At 28.6% G+C, this 14831-nt stretch overlaps 1 protein-coding gene across 2 annotated transcripts; it reads left to right on the forward strand.

The window, feature by feature from the left end:
- Window positions 1-7894: 7894 nt before the first annotated feature.
- LOC127261065 (beta-xylosidase/alpha-L-arabinofuranosidase 1-like) lies at window positions 7895-11444 on the forward strand. Of its 2 annotated transcripts, XM_051289226.1 has the most exons (6): window positions 7895-8091; window positions 8213-8651; window positions 8912-9202; window positions 9293-9911; window positions 9977-10387; window positions 10772-11444. In XM_051289226.1, exons 2-6 carry the CDS (start codon window positions 8223-8225, stop codon window positions 11350-11352), a joined length of 2331 nt encoding a protein of 776 aa, XP_051145183.1. In that variant the 5' UTR covers window positions 7895-8091; window positions 8213-8222; the 3' UTR covers window positions 11353-11444. The 2 variants fall into 2 exon arrangements, with proteins under 2 accessions (XP_051145183.1, XP_051145184.1); XM_051289227.1 differs by having other exon boundaries at window positions 7895-8651; window positions 8915-9202.
- The last annotated feature ends 3387 nt before the right edge of the window (window positions 11445-14831 follow it).

Consider the following 14831-nt stretch of genomic DNA (forward strand, 5'->3'; position numbering starts at 1 on the left):
CTGGGGACACGTGTCAGCATGAGAAAGGTTGGAAGACGGTTGAGAAGGAGACGTTGTAACCGTTCGGGTGACGGTTTTCAGTACGGTTTCCCAGGGAATATTTAAGGATTTGGATCATCATTTGGCAAGGTATCTTCAATCAACTTCAACAAAGCAAAGTCAGATTTGGGGATCACCACTTTAAATTTCAGTCTTTTATTTTCCAATTTATTTTCTGTACCATACAGTGTTTAGAGATTCCTAATCTCAGGCACTAATTAATCAAGTTTAAGGATATTTTCTATATCTTTAAATTTTACTTTATTTTTGTTGAAAAATTACATCAACACAGAAATTAAAGCGGCAGAAGAGGCAATGAATTAGTCCAATTGGTATGATGTAATGTATTTCCACTCATTAAAAAAATGAGAAATTTTAATTTTAATTTCCAAACATTAAATTCTATCTACTATTTCACCTATAACAATTTGACATAGTCTAGAAGACTAAATCATCATAATAAGTTGGTACTTTGTCACACTTACCGTATTTACTTTTATATTTCCGTCCTGTGATTTTCTTTTTTTTTAAAAAAAAAATAAAAATTATACACTTTAATTTTATTTTTAAAATATAAAAAATTATAATTAGACTAATTAATTAATTTAATTCTAATATAAAATTATTTTTATTATACAATAATTATTTTCACTAATATATTCTTAATTATTTACTAATTATACATCTTCTAAATTCTCGTATCTACTCTAAAGGAACACCGTAAGCCGGACAGAGGAACTATTATTTGGGTTTAATTGCATTTTCTTGCGTAACGTAATATATATTTGTTCTATAAAGTCTCATTTATTTTTTACATGTTGATATTTAAATATTAATTATTATATGAAAATATAGTACAAATCAAGAAAAAATGACAAAAATACTTCTTATAATATCATTATAATGACATTTGTGTAAAAATTATACAAATATAAGGATACTTTTAATGTTAATATAATAACGCAAAATGTAAATAAAACCTTAGAGCCGATTAAGGAATAGTATATTTCTTCTATTTTCATTTTTAATAGATTTATTCATTTTAAATATAATAATAAATATAAATTAATTAAATTAAATTCATAATACATAATCATTCAAAATCCTTTTATTTGTATATATTTTGTATAAAACTAGTTTAAATTAATTATAAATAAATAAAAATATATTTGTATTATATAAATTTTTATTATTTTTAAATAATATTTATATTGTATAAACCTTTTTGAAATATAATGTTAAATTTATTTAAATATATATTTTAATTTTTTTAATTATATATCTTAATTCATATTTTTAAAATATAAAGAACACTATTTATTTAAAAATAATAAAATAATATCATAATTTATCGTTTATAATTTAATAATCCACACTACATACAAATAAATGAATTATCTATTACATAATAGAAGTAGTATTTTTTAAAATAACATAAAATATCTTGTTTTCCATTTAAATATCAAATTTATTTTTTTATTTAAAATTTTATATTTGATATTTATTTTTATTCAATCTTTATTGTATGTTTGGTTTGTCTAGAGATTAGTATAATTTTTAATTCAAACAATTATTCAGTAGTATCTATTTTAAATAAACAAAAAAATTGAAATAGTATCTATTTTTGGAATAAGAATTGAGAGAATAACTCCCACAGTCTTGAAACAATAGTGTCATTGGACTGCAGTACTCGATTTAAGAAATAATAATATTATACTCTCTCTTTTCCACATATCATGTCCACGTTACTGTTTCTGTCCGTCTCACGTACCATTTTTTGGAAAATAATTATACACTTTAATCTCATTTTAAATTTTCTAATTTTATTTTTTTAAATTTTAATTAAACTAATTAGTTATCTTAATCTTAATTTATAATTATTTATATTATAGGATAATTATCAATGATATATTTTTAATTATCTACTAATTACACCCCTCCTAAAATACTGTGTCTACAATATAGCAGACACGGTATATGAGACGGAGGGAGTATTAAATTTAGAAGAAGAGTAGATAATAAAAAAATACTAAAAATATCATTGCGTGTATTGTGTAAAAGAAATATAATAATAATAATAATAAAGTACGAATAATTTTAAAGTGATACTCCCTTCGTCCCGCAATAAGGATAGATGTTTGTTTTTTGCACGTAGATTTTTTAATATTAGTATTATATTTGATTGTAGTAAAAAAGACAAAAATACCCCTATTAGTATGGTGTAATATAAAAGTAATGACATTTGTATAATATATTGTAAGTTGAAAAGGTATTTATTATGTGAAGTAGGTAGTACAATTACTAAATTAGGAAATGATAACCTTGTATTGGGACGGACGAAAATAAAAAAATAATAACCTTTCAATGGGACGGAGGGAGTATGATTAATTTTGAAAATAGACTATTATTTTAGATTGTAAAAAATAGAAAAATAGAAAAATTAAAAATTTATTTTGAAATGAAATGAGAATAGTTAAATGATAGTTGGTGGATATTTTTTGTGTAAATTTTTTTTGCCTTTATATTTTTCAATTCAATATACATTAATGATATTGATACGAAAAAATACAAATTTGATAGTAATATTTATGAAGTTGCGGGGTTACACATTTACTAAGAAAGTAAAACACTATATACATTGTCCTTGGATAAACGAAAATAATAAAATATATTTTATATATCCGAAAAATTAATATAATTTATTTGGACATAAAAATTTTATATTTTTAATATTAATATTAAAATGAAGTAGATAAATATATATATATTATAAAAAATTTATTAAAGAATGATAAAGTATTATGTAATTAGAAAAAAATATAATAAAATGGTTATAATTTGTTAAGCCGGTAATAATAAAATTTTAGATTGATAAAATTATGTACTATAAATAAATTAAACATAAAATTATTACAAATTGTATCACGCTCCCTTATATTTTCAAAACGTTGTATGAAACCTACCGTAATAAAACTTTTTTTGTATGACAAGAAGATGATCATTTTCTATCGATATATTTTGCATGACGGGGTTTTCATACAATAATTTTGAAGTATAAGGAGACACCCTGCAATTTTTAAAGTAAAGTGGAAGAAATTATTCAGAGTTTTGAAATCATATATTATAAAAATATATACATTTGTAGTTTATTGTTTAATTAGTGTTTTTGAATGAATTTACTTTTATATTAAGTATAAAGAATTATATTGATAAAGTAATACTAGTACTATTTTATTTTGAACTTTGACTTTTTGAATAATTAAAATATACTTCCTCCGTCAGCCTCTAAATGTCACATTTATCTTTTGCGTCATTATATTTAACATAAAAAATATTTGTATAATTTTTTTTTGTACAAATATCATTTTATTAGTATTATAAGACACTAATATAAGTATTTTTACAATTTTTTCTTTAATTTGTACTACGTTTTTTATATGATAAATAATATTCAAAGATCAACGTAGAAAAAATAAAATAAGACCTTAGAGCCGGATGGAAATAATATATTATATATATTGTATTAATGTGTAGTGTTTTTATTTATAATATTTATAAAATTTTCTCCCAAGGCAAGACAAGTACACAAAATAAACAAGCCTTAAGACAATATCGTAAACACCCTAATTAGCAATCAAACAATTTTATAAGGGTGTTTTTGTTCGAGGGTTTAGATTTTAAATTGAGAAGTGAGCAGTAAAAATTTTGAATATAAAGTTATTTTTAAAATAATATAAAAAATAAAAAATAAATTTTTGATTTGATATTTTTGGGGAGAAAAATTTGTGTGAGTAGTGCAAATCCTTTGGAATCCTTCAAAGTTTGAAGGATTTTGGTGGATTTTACTATTCACACAAAATTTTTCTCCCCAAAATGTTAAATTAAACATATATTTTTTATTTTTATATTATATTAAAAATTAATTTTATATTCAAAGTATCAAATAAATACATATTTATATCATATTATACAATTTATTCCAATTCAATTTTTTTACTATTCAAATTTCAATCCAAAATTCAAACTCCTGACAAACACACTCTTAAATGTACTTTTGGAACTACATATATATATATGAAGATATATAGCCATTTGTAATATCTTTCTCAAGTAAATCTAAAATACTCTTCAAGTTCAAGATCAAGATGAAGATCCGTCCATTTAACAGTCGGCAGCAGCGGCGGAGGGCCTCCACTTACGGCGGCGGCGGCGGCGCTGCTACGGCAGTTCAGGGGTGACGTGTCCCCTCAATTCCGCCGTCAGTCACAATACCTTATTTTAATTGGTTTCATGCCCATGCATGCACGCATCATACACATGTATATTTTAATTTATTTCTTAATCAGTCGATTCTAAGTTTTTTTTTTTTAAAAAAAAAATTATTATTTAATTTCTATTATATAATATTATAAAAAAATCTGTATAAAAATATTTTTATTTTTATATTTTTTGGTGGACAAGATAATCAATTCTTTTGTTTAAATCAGGATAACTGAGAAATATAACAAAAAAGTAATTATTATTTATTCATAAGTATATATAATATATATATAAATTAATTAAAAATATAATGATCAATGGAAAAAAAATTCTGTAAATAAAACTTTATAATAATAATAATTATTATTAATATTATTATTATTATTTAAATAAGTGTTGAATGTGATAGATTTATAAAAAAAATGTTACATACTAGTCCCTCCGTCTCATATAATTTGTCCCTATTTTTTATTTTCGTCAGTCTCACATAATTTGTCCTTTCTATTTTTGGAAATATAATTATGCATTTTAATCGCATTTTAAATTTTAAATTTTATAATTTTTTTAATTTTAATTAAATTATTTACTTATGTTAATTTTAATATATAATTATTTTTACTAAATAATAATTATTTTTACTAATACATTTCTTAATTACTTACTAATTATACTTTACCTAAATTTCCGTGTCTACAGTAATACACCCGTATTATATGGGACGGAGGGAATAATAAACTTTTATATTAAATCTTAATTACTGTACAATAAAAAAATTGAAAAATAATCAGTAAGTAATACAGCTTATCGTTCTAAAATTAAAAAATTTGGATGTGTTTGCTCTGGTTTTGTACTATTCATTTTTTTTTTCAAAATTATGTTTTTTAAATTTATTATATTTTATATACATACATATATATAACTCAATTTTCTTTCTATGTTAAATACATAAATATTATATTTAATAAAAATTTTTATTCAAATTATTATTATTCTCAAACTCAAAACTAAAATCCAAAATCTAATAACACACCATTGGTTTGTTTGATTTTGATTTTAAATTGATGTTTTTATTTACATTTTGTTTATATAGCATTCTAATGTGATATTTTGTAATATAAAATAGTATTTACGCCATTCGCTATTAAATTTTTTATTTATCATTTTAGATTGTTCAAATCAAAATTTTTATTTTTATTTTTTTTAAAAAAATTCTTAGTTAAATATCAAAATATTTATATTTTTTACTTTTTAAGAACATAATGAACATTATATTACTTTATTACACTACATATTTATAAAATACTAATTTATATTAATCATAAGTATAAAAAACAAATGATCAAGAATTTAGTCAACACAAGAAGTATATTTTATATTAAAATCATATGAACTAAATAGTAATGAATTTGGTTCAAAATGCAAACCAAACATACACTTATACACTTATATACACTTATCATACACTTATATCTAAAAAGTAATGACTATACATTACTGTTAAAATACTTATATTTCTTAATCTGTATACAAAAGATAAATATAAATCTTAAATTGGATGAAAATTATTATTTTATTTGCATGGTTGTTAATTAAAATGTGTAGTATTATTTATATATATATATATAAAATATTATATCAAAATACTATTTAAACTAAAATTCAAATCAAAATTTTAAACCAAAATCAACAAACCCTAAATTCCAATAACAAAAAAAAAGCTATTCTCTTTGATTATATTTTGAACTTTTTTATTATATAAAATATTGGGTGTGTTTGTTTTGTATTTTAATTTGAATTTTTTGTAATATAAAATATATATAATTGTGTAGATAATATAAAAATAATAAATATATATTGTATATTAATTTTTGAAGAAAAATATATTGATTTTGTTTTTTTTTTTTTTTTAAAAAAAAAGCAAATCCCAGTTATTGTCATTAAAATAATTTATTTTACATATAAAACACAATAGTATTTAAAACTGCTTTGCCTTAAAAATAATAAAAATTGGAAAAAAAAAACCACTCTCTTCAAGTGACTTTAACTGTATTTTTATTTTTATATTATTTATTATAAATACTTTTTCAAAAAATATCATATCAGAATTTATTTAAAATATTATAAAAAAATAATTTTATTTGAAAGTATATTTTATATTCATTCAAATCATAATATTAAAATAATTCAGCAAACTTTTAAAAGGGATTATTATTTTTTAATATGCATAGTAGTATATTGCAAGTTGGTAGAGCGAGAAACTAAAAGGAGCCATGGGGAGGAGCGAAAGTGGCCTGTGGCCTCATTCAAATGAACCTTTTACTTATTAAATTAAATTTCAAATATATATACACAAAAATTGTCTTCTCTTGGATTGGATTTGTGTTCGCCTAATATTTTATTTTTAATTTTGAACTTATTTATTAATAATAATTCTTTTAATAAAAATAATTAAATTTCAAGATTAATTTTCTACATAAAAAAATATATTGAATATTTATTTATATTATAACAAATACTAGTACTTATTTTTATTTAATATGATTAGTACTTTTATTATTTTTAGAAACTTCTAAAGAATACTATTACATTTTTAAAGAATAAATAGGGTAAATTTCATAATAATTCTGTATTTTTAGTATAAATATATAAAAAAATTCATTTTTTTTATAATATGAATTTTTTTCATGTTACATTAAAAGATAAAAAAAAAAAAAAAACACTTTCTACGTCCAAAGTCGATGTCAACTATAAATACACAACTAATTATGTGTTATGCAAATAAATATGTTTGAATGTCTTAAATATTTTTTTGTTGGATAAAAACATATTTTAAAATTTAATAAATAATTTACTTTACAATTTTAAGCTACAACACATTTCGCCATCTTTATTTATAACACATGAATTTTGAATAAAAATAATTTTTTATGCACATTTTAATATAACAACAGTATTTAATAAAAACAATAGGATACTATATAATATTTTATTTTTTTAAAAAAAGGAAAGTCCAATATCAAATTCAAATAAGCAGAGCTATCATGAATCTGGGTTACCGTAGATACAAGATTTTATAATAAATATAATTAGTAAATAATTAAAAATATATTAATAAAAATAATTATTTTATAATATAAATAATTATAAATTAATATTAAATAATTAATTAGTTTAATTAAAATTTTAAAAAAATTAAATGAAATTAAAATATATAATTATTTTTTTTTAAAAAAAAAAAAGATACGATACAATATAAATATGGTAGGTGTGACAAAGAGAGTATTTCTTTGTCCAATAATGATGACTTGAAGGTGTGAAGATTGTTTTATCTGGATCTATTTTGAAGACTATCAGGTTCGACTGAATTATTAAATTATAAAAATTATATACTTTATTTTTGCCATATTTGGATTAAAAGAAAATATTAAAACAAAATAAAAACAGATGAAGTATCTTTTCCAGTGGACGCCAAAATTCTAATTGATTTGTACAAAGATTCCTCGAATTAAATGTGTTAAGTATAAATGTGCATAAATTAATTCCATTTATATCCTTCCTTAACCAATGAACGAACACGAACACGAACACCTTCAGTTTCACTGCCCACAATATACATACACCAAACTGTATCTATCACCTTCTCCCTTCCTCCAATATACAAAAATCCCTTCACGGGCACGTCCCCTTTATTTCTTGCATCCAATTTCTCTGACTTTTCTGGTTTCAGAGCAAACCAGGGTGGATAGTTTCCTTCCCCGTTCATTAATGTTCCCGAAATCTCATCCCTCACGGGTTCCCTTTCAACCGCATTTCCTCAATTCCTACAAATTAAAATAATTAAATATATTCCTTCGATTTCAGTTTCACCATCGCTGCATTCATTTCTTACCGCCTCTGTATTTTTGCTTTTTAGGTTTTTGTTAATGGCAACGGTTCGAAATGCTTTTTCGATCCCCTGTTTTTCAGTTCTGTGCGTCGCCTGGATGATTTCCGGCGCGGCGGCGGAGGCGCCTTCGCCGGCTAAGCCGCCGTTCGCTTGCGACGTGGCGAACAATCCAGGGCTGAGGAACCTCAGCTTCTGCGATACGTCGTTGTATTTGACGAGCCGAGTCGATGACCTGGTGAGCCGGCTGACATTGCCGGAGAAAATCGGGTGGCTCGTGAATAAGGCGACCGGCGTGAGCCGGCTCGGGATTCCGAGCTACGAGTGGTGGTCGGAAGCTCTCCACGGCGTCTCGTACGTCGGTCCGGGGACGAGGTTTTCGTCCCTGGTCCCCGGAGCCACCAGCTTCCCGCAGGTCATCCTCACCGCCGCCACCTTCAACGAGTCTCTGTTCGAAGCCATCGGAAAGGTAAAAACTCAGACACCTTTGCTGATTGTGTCTTTTTTTCCCGACAAATTTCATTCCCATCGCCATTGTTGTCCGAAACTGAAAGCTTTGAAGCTGTCGGTTAAGTTTAATTCCACACGACTGGTAATAAACAAGTAGTTTATAGTTTGGTTTGGCAAATTAGGTGAAGAAACTTGTGTAAGGAATCAAAGAAATTCATCATTAATTACATATTGTATAGTCTTTTGATTCATTGAATGAATTCGATGTATGTACTAAAGCAGGTGGTTTCGACGGAGGCAAGAGCAATGTACAATGTAGGATTAGCAGGGCTAACGTTCTGGTCTCCGAACATCAACATATTTCGCGATCCGAGATGGGGCCGAGGCCAAGAAACTCCCGGAGAAGATCCATTCCTCGCCAGTGTATATGGCGCTGCGTATGTAAGAGGATTGCAGCAGCGCGAAGATGGCGATTCAGACAGCCTCAAAGTCGCGGCGTGCTGTAAGCACTACACGGCGTATGATTTGGACAACTGGAAAGGGATTCAACGATACACTTTCGACGCATTGGTAGCGTGCCGGATTCAAATTTTTTCTTACATCGTTTATAAGCCATCGATCGACTGAATGTCTTGATTCTGCGATGATCCCCTGTGATAGGTGACGCCGCAGGACATGGAGGACACGTTCCAGCCGCCGTTCGAGAGCTGCGTAGTCGATGGCAATGTCGCGAGCGTCATGTGTTCTTACAACCAAGTGAATGGCAAGCCGACATGCGGCGACCCCGACTTGTTATCCGGCGTCGTAAGAGGACAATGGAATCTTAACGGCTACATTGTCTCTGACTGCGATTCGCTGAAGGAGATGTTCTACAACCAGAAGTACACGAAAACGCCGGAGGAGACGGCGGCATTGGCCGTAAACTCGGGTTTGGATCTCAACTGCGGATCCTTCCTCAGCAACCACGCCGAGGCAGCCGTCGACCGTGGGCTGCTGAATACAACGGCGATCGATCGAGCTGTCTCGAACAATTTCGCGACGATGATGAGATTGGGTTTCTTCGATGGCGACCCGAGGAACCAATTTTACGGAAATCTCGGCCCTAAAGACGTGTGTACGCCGACGAGCCAAGAACTTGCGCGCGAAGCTGCTCGGCAGGGGATTGTGCTGTTGAAAAACATCGAAGGCTCGCTGCCTTTATCTCTGGCGGCAATCGAGTCCTTGGCGGTCATCGGGCCTAATGCTAACGCGACGCACACCATGTTAGGCAACTACGAAGGTATTCTCGGCTATTTACGCGCTAAACGCCGGTCGGTGTTTCATGGATTCTAACTGTAATTTTAGGCAGCCCGTGCAAGTGCACGAGCCCGTTGCAGGGTTTAACGGCATCTGTCAGGACGGTGTACGAGCCGGGCTGTGCGACGGTCTTGTGTCCGAAGGCTCGAGTGGATGCTGCGAGGAAAGTCGCGGCGGCTGCTGATGCTGTGGTGTTAGTCGTGGGCTCGGATCAGTCCGTTGAGCGGGAAAGCCTCGACAGGACGGCGATCACTCTACCCGGCCAGCAGCAGCTCTTGGTGTCTCAGGTCGCGAATGCGTCGAAAGGGCCGGTGATTCTTGTCATAATGTCAGGAGGAGGGATCGACGTGCAATTCGCAAAAGACGACCCCAAGGTCTCGAGCATCCTTTGGGCCGGCTTCCCCGGAGAAGCCGGTGGCGCTGCCATTGCCGACATCATATTCGGATACTACAACCCGAGTAAGTTCTAACACGGCATATTGATACTTAAAGTATGATATTGTTTGCTTTTGGACTTCTCTAAGGTTAGATGATCAGAACGATTGTTTTACCTAAACGTTTATTTTTTGACTTCTCTAATGTGAGACGATCAGATCGTCTCATTTAAAAATTTAAATTATTAGGCTCTGAAATCAGATTAGATGATCAAAATGACTATCTAACCTAATAACTTAAACGGTTAGAGATACGCATCATTAATTATTTTTCAAATATAGGAGAGTCCCCAACATCTAAAAGATCTCGTACTATGTAGAGTTTGTTGGAGCTTCTCCTTTGTGCATATATAAATTAATGGCTGCATTTTTCTGACAGTTCTAACTTTTTTTTGTCTATCTGATGTAGGTGGAAGACTACCGATGACTTGGTACCCGCAAGCGTACGTAGAAAAAGTTAACATGTCGGACATGCACATGAGAGCCGATACCGAAAAAGGGTACCCGGGCCGGACGTACCGTTTCTACGAGGGACCAACGGTGTTCTCATTCGCCGACGGCCTGAGCTACTCGGAATTCAGGTACAAGTCGGTGAAAGCTCCAACGTCGGTGTCGCTTGAGTTGGATGACGGGCACGAATGCCTCCGGCGCAATTCGACGGCTTGCGAATGGGTCGATGCTTCGACGATGACCACGAATACGTGCAAGAATACGAGAATGGAAGTCCGGGTTGTGGTGGAGAATGCAGGGGAAAGGAGGGGAGGGCACACAGTGTTGCTGTTCTGGGAATGGAAATGGAAATGGAAGAAGCTGGTAGGGATAAAGAAGATGGAGATGGAGGGGTTGGGGGAAGGGGTGGGTGTATTGGAGGTGGATTTGTGCAGACATTTGAGTGTTGTGGATGAGATGGGGAAGAGGCATGTTCCCTTAGGACAGCATCTTCTTCGTGTTGGGACACTCACACATTCATTTGTTCTTGGGATTATTTGAACATTGATTCTTGATTTGTTTGAATCCTCGTATTGTCTTGTCTATTTGTTTGATTCGACATCAAGATCAAGAAAGAATGTTAGTTGGGTTTTTTAATTTGAAATTGTGCATAACGAATTGTTAATCTGCGTGTGTACTGTACTGTTAACTGTAAACTGCACTGCCCCTTGATAATTTTAAAGATGGCCAAAAAAATATTGGGTATACTCCAATTGGAATATATATATATATATATCTTCCTACGGCTCTAAAATTTCATTTACTTTTTTTGTGTGTTGATATTTAAATATTAATTACTTTCCTCGTCTCAAAAGTAAGTATTCATTTACTTTTTGTACGTAATTTTAAAAATATTAGTATTATATTGGGATATAGTAAGAATAAAATATAAATTACTAAAATAACCTTATTAGTACGTGTGATATAAAGGTAACGACATTTGTGTAATATATTGTAAGTTGTAAAGGTATTTGTAATGTTAGGTAGATAGTACAGTTACTAAAAAATGAAATGTAATGTTATGGGACAAAGGGAGTATTATAATAAAATATAGTTCAAATTTTTTAAAAAGTACAAAAATACTTTAATTAGTGTATTATAATACTAATCGGATGACATTTGTATATAAAATTATATAAATATAAGAATACTTCAATGTTAATTATAATGGTGTAAAAGATAAATGTGACCGGTAGAGACGGACAAAAGGAGTACTTTTTTTTTACTACATATAAATTCGCAGCCGCTATCCGAAAGTGCGCATTGGGTAAACCCCGATCGAACCTAATACCCTTGCTAATTAGGCATGGTAAAACAAGTCACACTAACGAACCATGTGTAACAAGTGGACTCCTTTGAGTTAGACTTAAGTTTTAACATGGTATGTAGTTTTTACCTTTTATAATAATAAAATTTTGAAAAATGATTGTAAATAATGGAACTTTTTACTAAAATACACAACTCACGCAATGAATGCTTTCATGGATTTATGGTCGGGAGATCATGAATTTAAATTATGATACCTCTAAGTCTTATCTGTTACGCAGGATTTGTGCAGTATGACTTGACTTGTCTTACCAAATTTAAAATAGCAATGAGCCAAATTTCACGTCATCAAAATAAATAAATAAATAAATAAATAAGAATGAAATTTTTTAACAATACCTATATTTATAGAGTATGAGAAGTTGAAATTTGGAGGATAGTATTGAAAATATTTGCTGTTAAAAAATGATGTGTTCACAAATATATATTTTTAGTTAATAATACAAAAAAAAAAAAAAATCTATACATACTCACACAAATATAATAATATATTATATCCATTTACAAAATAGATAATAATTCAATAAATATATATATTTTATATTATCAATATGATTATCTGAATACACATAAATATATTTATTTATTTAAAAAAAAAACAAGAATTATTATAAGTAAGCTCCATTTCATTTTTTTTTTGTTTTTTTTCAAAAAAACTTGTTTGTGGTAAAAAAATATTGAAAACATATTGCTAAGTTTGGTCCAACTAACATCCAAACGAACCCTCAATGCCATAAACATATTGAATTTTGGCATCATTTCATTCTATCAATGCTACAAAATAAGAAAATTTGTTTGGAGAATGTCAAAATATTGACACAAGTTGTTGATACACTCATGAGATCCATTGAAAATTTGAGGAGTTGCAACAATTCAAAGAAGAAATGTTATATATTAACAGAGGTGCTAATAACTTACAATTTTCAAATAACTTTTGTAGCTACACCTTGACATTTCCAAATTTTTATACTCCCTCTATCCTAGAATTATAGCCGGGGTTGAATTTGATACGAGATTTAACGAATATTAATATTATATTGGTAGTTAGTAAAAAGTACATGTAAAAAGATTTTTTTCTCCTTGTGAGTGTATTAGTGTAAAAAATAGTGACAATTGTGTAATAATAAAGAAAAAGTAAGGGTAGTTTTATAGTGATATGATTATTTATGGAAATGAGACTATTGTTTTGGAACGAACAAAAATAGTAAACAGAACTATTGTATTGGGACGAAGAGAGTATATCTAATTCAAACTTTGCATGCTTGTTTGAATCTACTATAAAAATTCAAATATAAGTAAATGCAAAGCAATCAATTAAAGAAAAAAAATTATAAGAACCAAAAAAGAAAAACAAAATGCAAGTATTTAGAGATATTGATCTTATAAGAGAGTATGTCAAAACTTTCCCTTTGTCATTAATATCATATTACATTATTCGTGGTGTCGTAAATTATACATACTATACAATTTTTTAAAGTTCAAATATCGATTTTCCCCCAAATATAACAATCAATTGAATTTTATATCATTTCTCCACTGATGTCCTCAATTTCATTTTCATTGTCTTCTTCTTTTAGCGGACCACCATCTAACCTCGCCTCCTATATATTCTATTCTATTTCCATTACCACCATTGCACGTGTATCTCAATCTTTCACTTTTTTCTCATCTATATATTTTTATCTCGTTTTATCATATGTGTAGTGTTAGTCAACTCTACTATAGTTTTTTTGTGACGCTATTGTTTCAACTCTTTGCCCATCTTAGTTGCAATTTTCTCCTCCACTTCAATCTCCTTCTTGCCATCTTTTTCGATGTCGCTGTCTTTTTTTGTTGCTCTTCGTTATACCAGTCGAGATTATTATTATTTTTTTTTTTAAAAAGAATGATTAGAAGAATTAATGATAAAATAGTGACTAAAACACCAATATCATTCATTGAGGATTAAAATTGGCATGGGTATAATAATAATAATAATAATAATAATAATAATAAAGGGTAGATACTAAAACACACTGAAATTTGTTTGAAGATTTTGAATTATACTATTCAAATATAAACAAGTTAGATCTAATTTCAATATTTCCCTTTTTTTTTTTTTTTTTTTTTAATGACTATTGAGTAGAAGTCCGTGTGGAATATTGATTTGAAATTGTCTCATTTGTTTGGCATGATTCCATGAATGATTCCTCCTTCAATACTCACTTCATCTCAGCATGCATCCATTCATTAAATCATTGCAAAAAAATATCTAACATTTTTATTCTATTATCACTTTTGTCCAAAATATGTCTCGTATATTTACAAAAGTTGTTATTTATGTTCTTTGCCCGCGCGGCCAAATGATAAAAATAACGACTTTTGCAAATATGTAAAATATATTTTGTCAGTGAAATAAATATAGGACAAAAGTAATGATTGAGTATACGTGTGAGATATTTTTTGCAATTTTCCCTTATTATTATTATTATTATTTAATCTTTCAATTGAACTCTAAAATTAAACATTACAACTAACATCTATTTTTCATGCAAAAGATAACATTTAGCGATTATTCCATCTAAAAAACAAACATGAAGCAAAAAAAAAGAAAAAAAAAATTTCGAAGAGTTTTTTTATTTTTGTTTTTGTTTTAATATTTAATATTCATAACT

The sequence above is a fragment of the Andrographis paniculata genome, unplaced genomic scaffold (genome assembly GCF_009805555.1).
Source record: "Andrographis paniculata isolate CXL003 unplaced genomic scaffold, ASM980555v1 Contig62END, whole genome shotgun sequence".
Taxonomy (NCBI): domain Eukaryota; kingdom Viridiplantae; phylum Streptophyta; class Magnoliopsida; order Lamiales; family Acanthaceae; genus Andrographis; species Andrographis paniculata.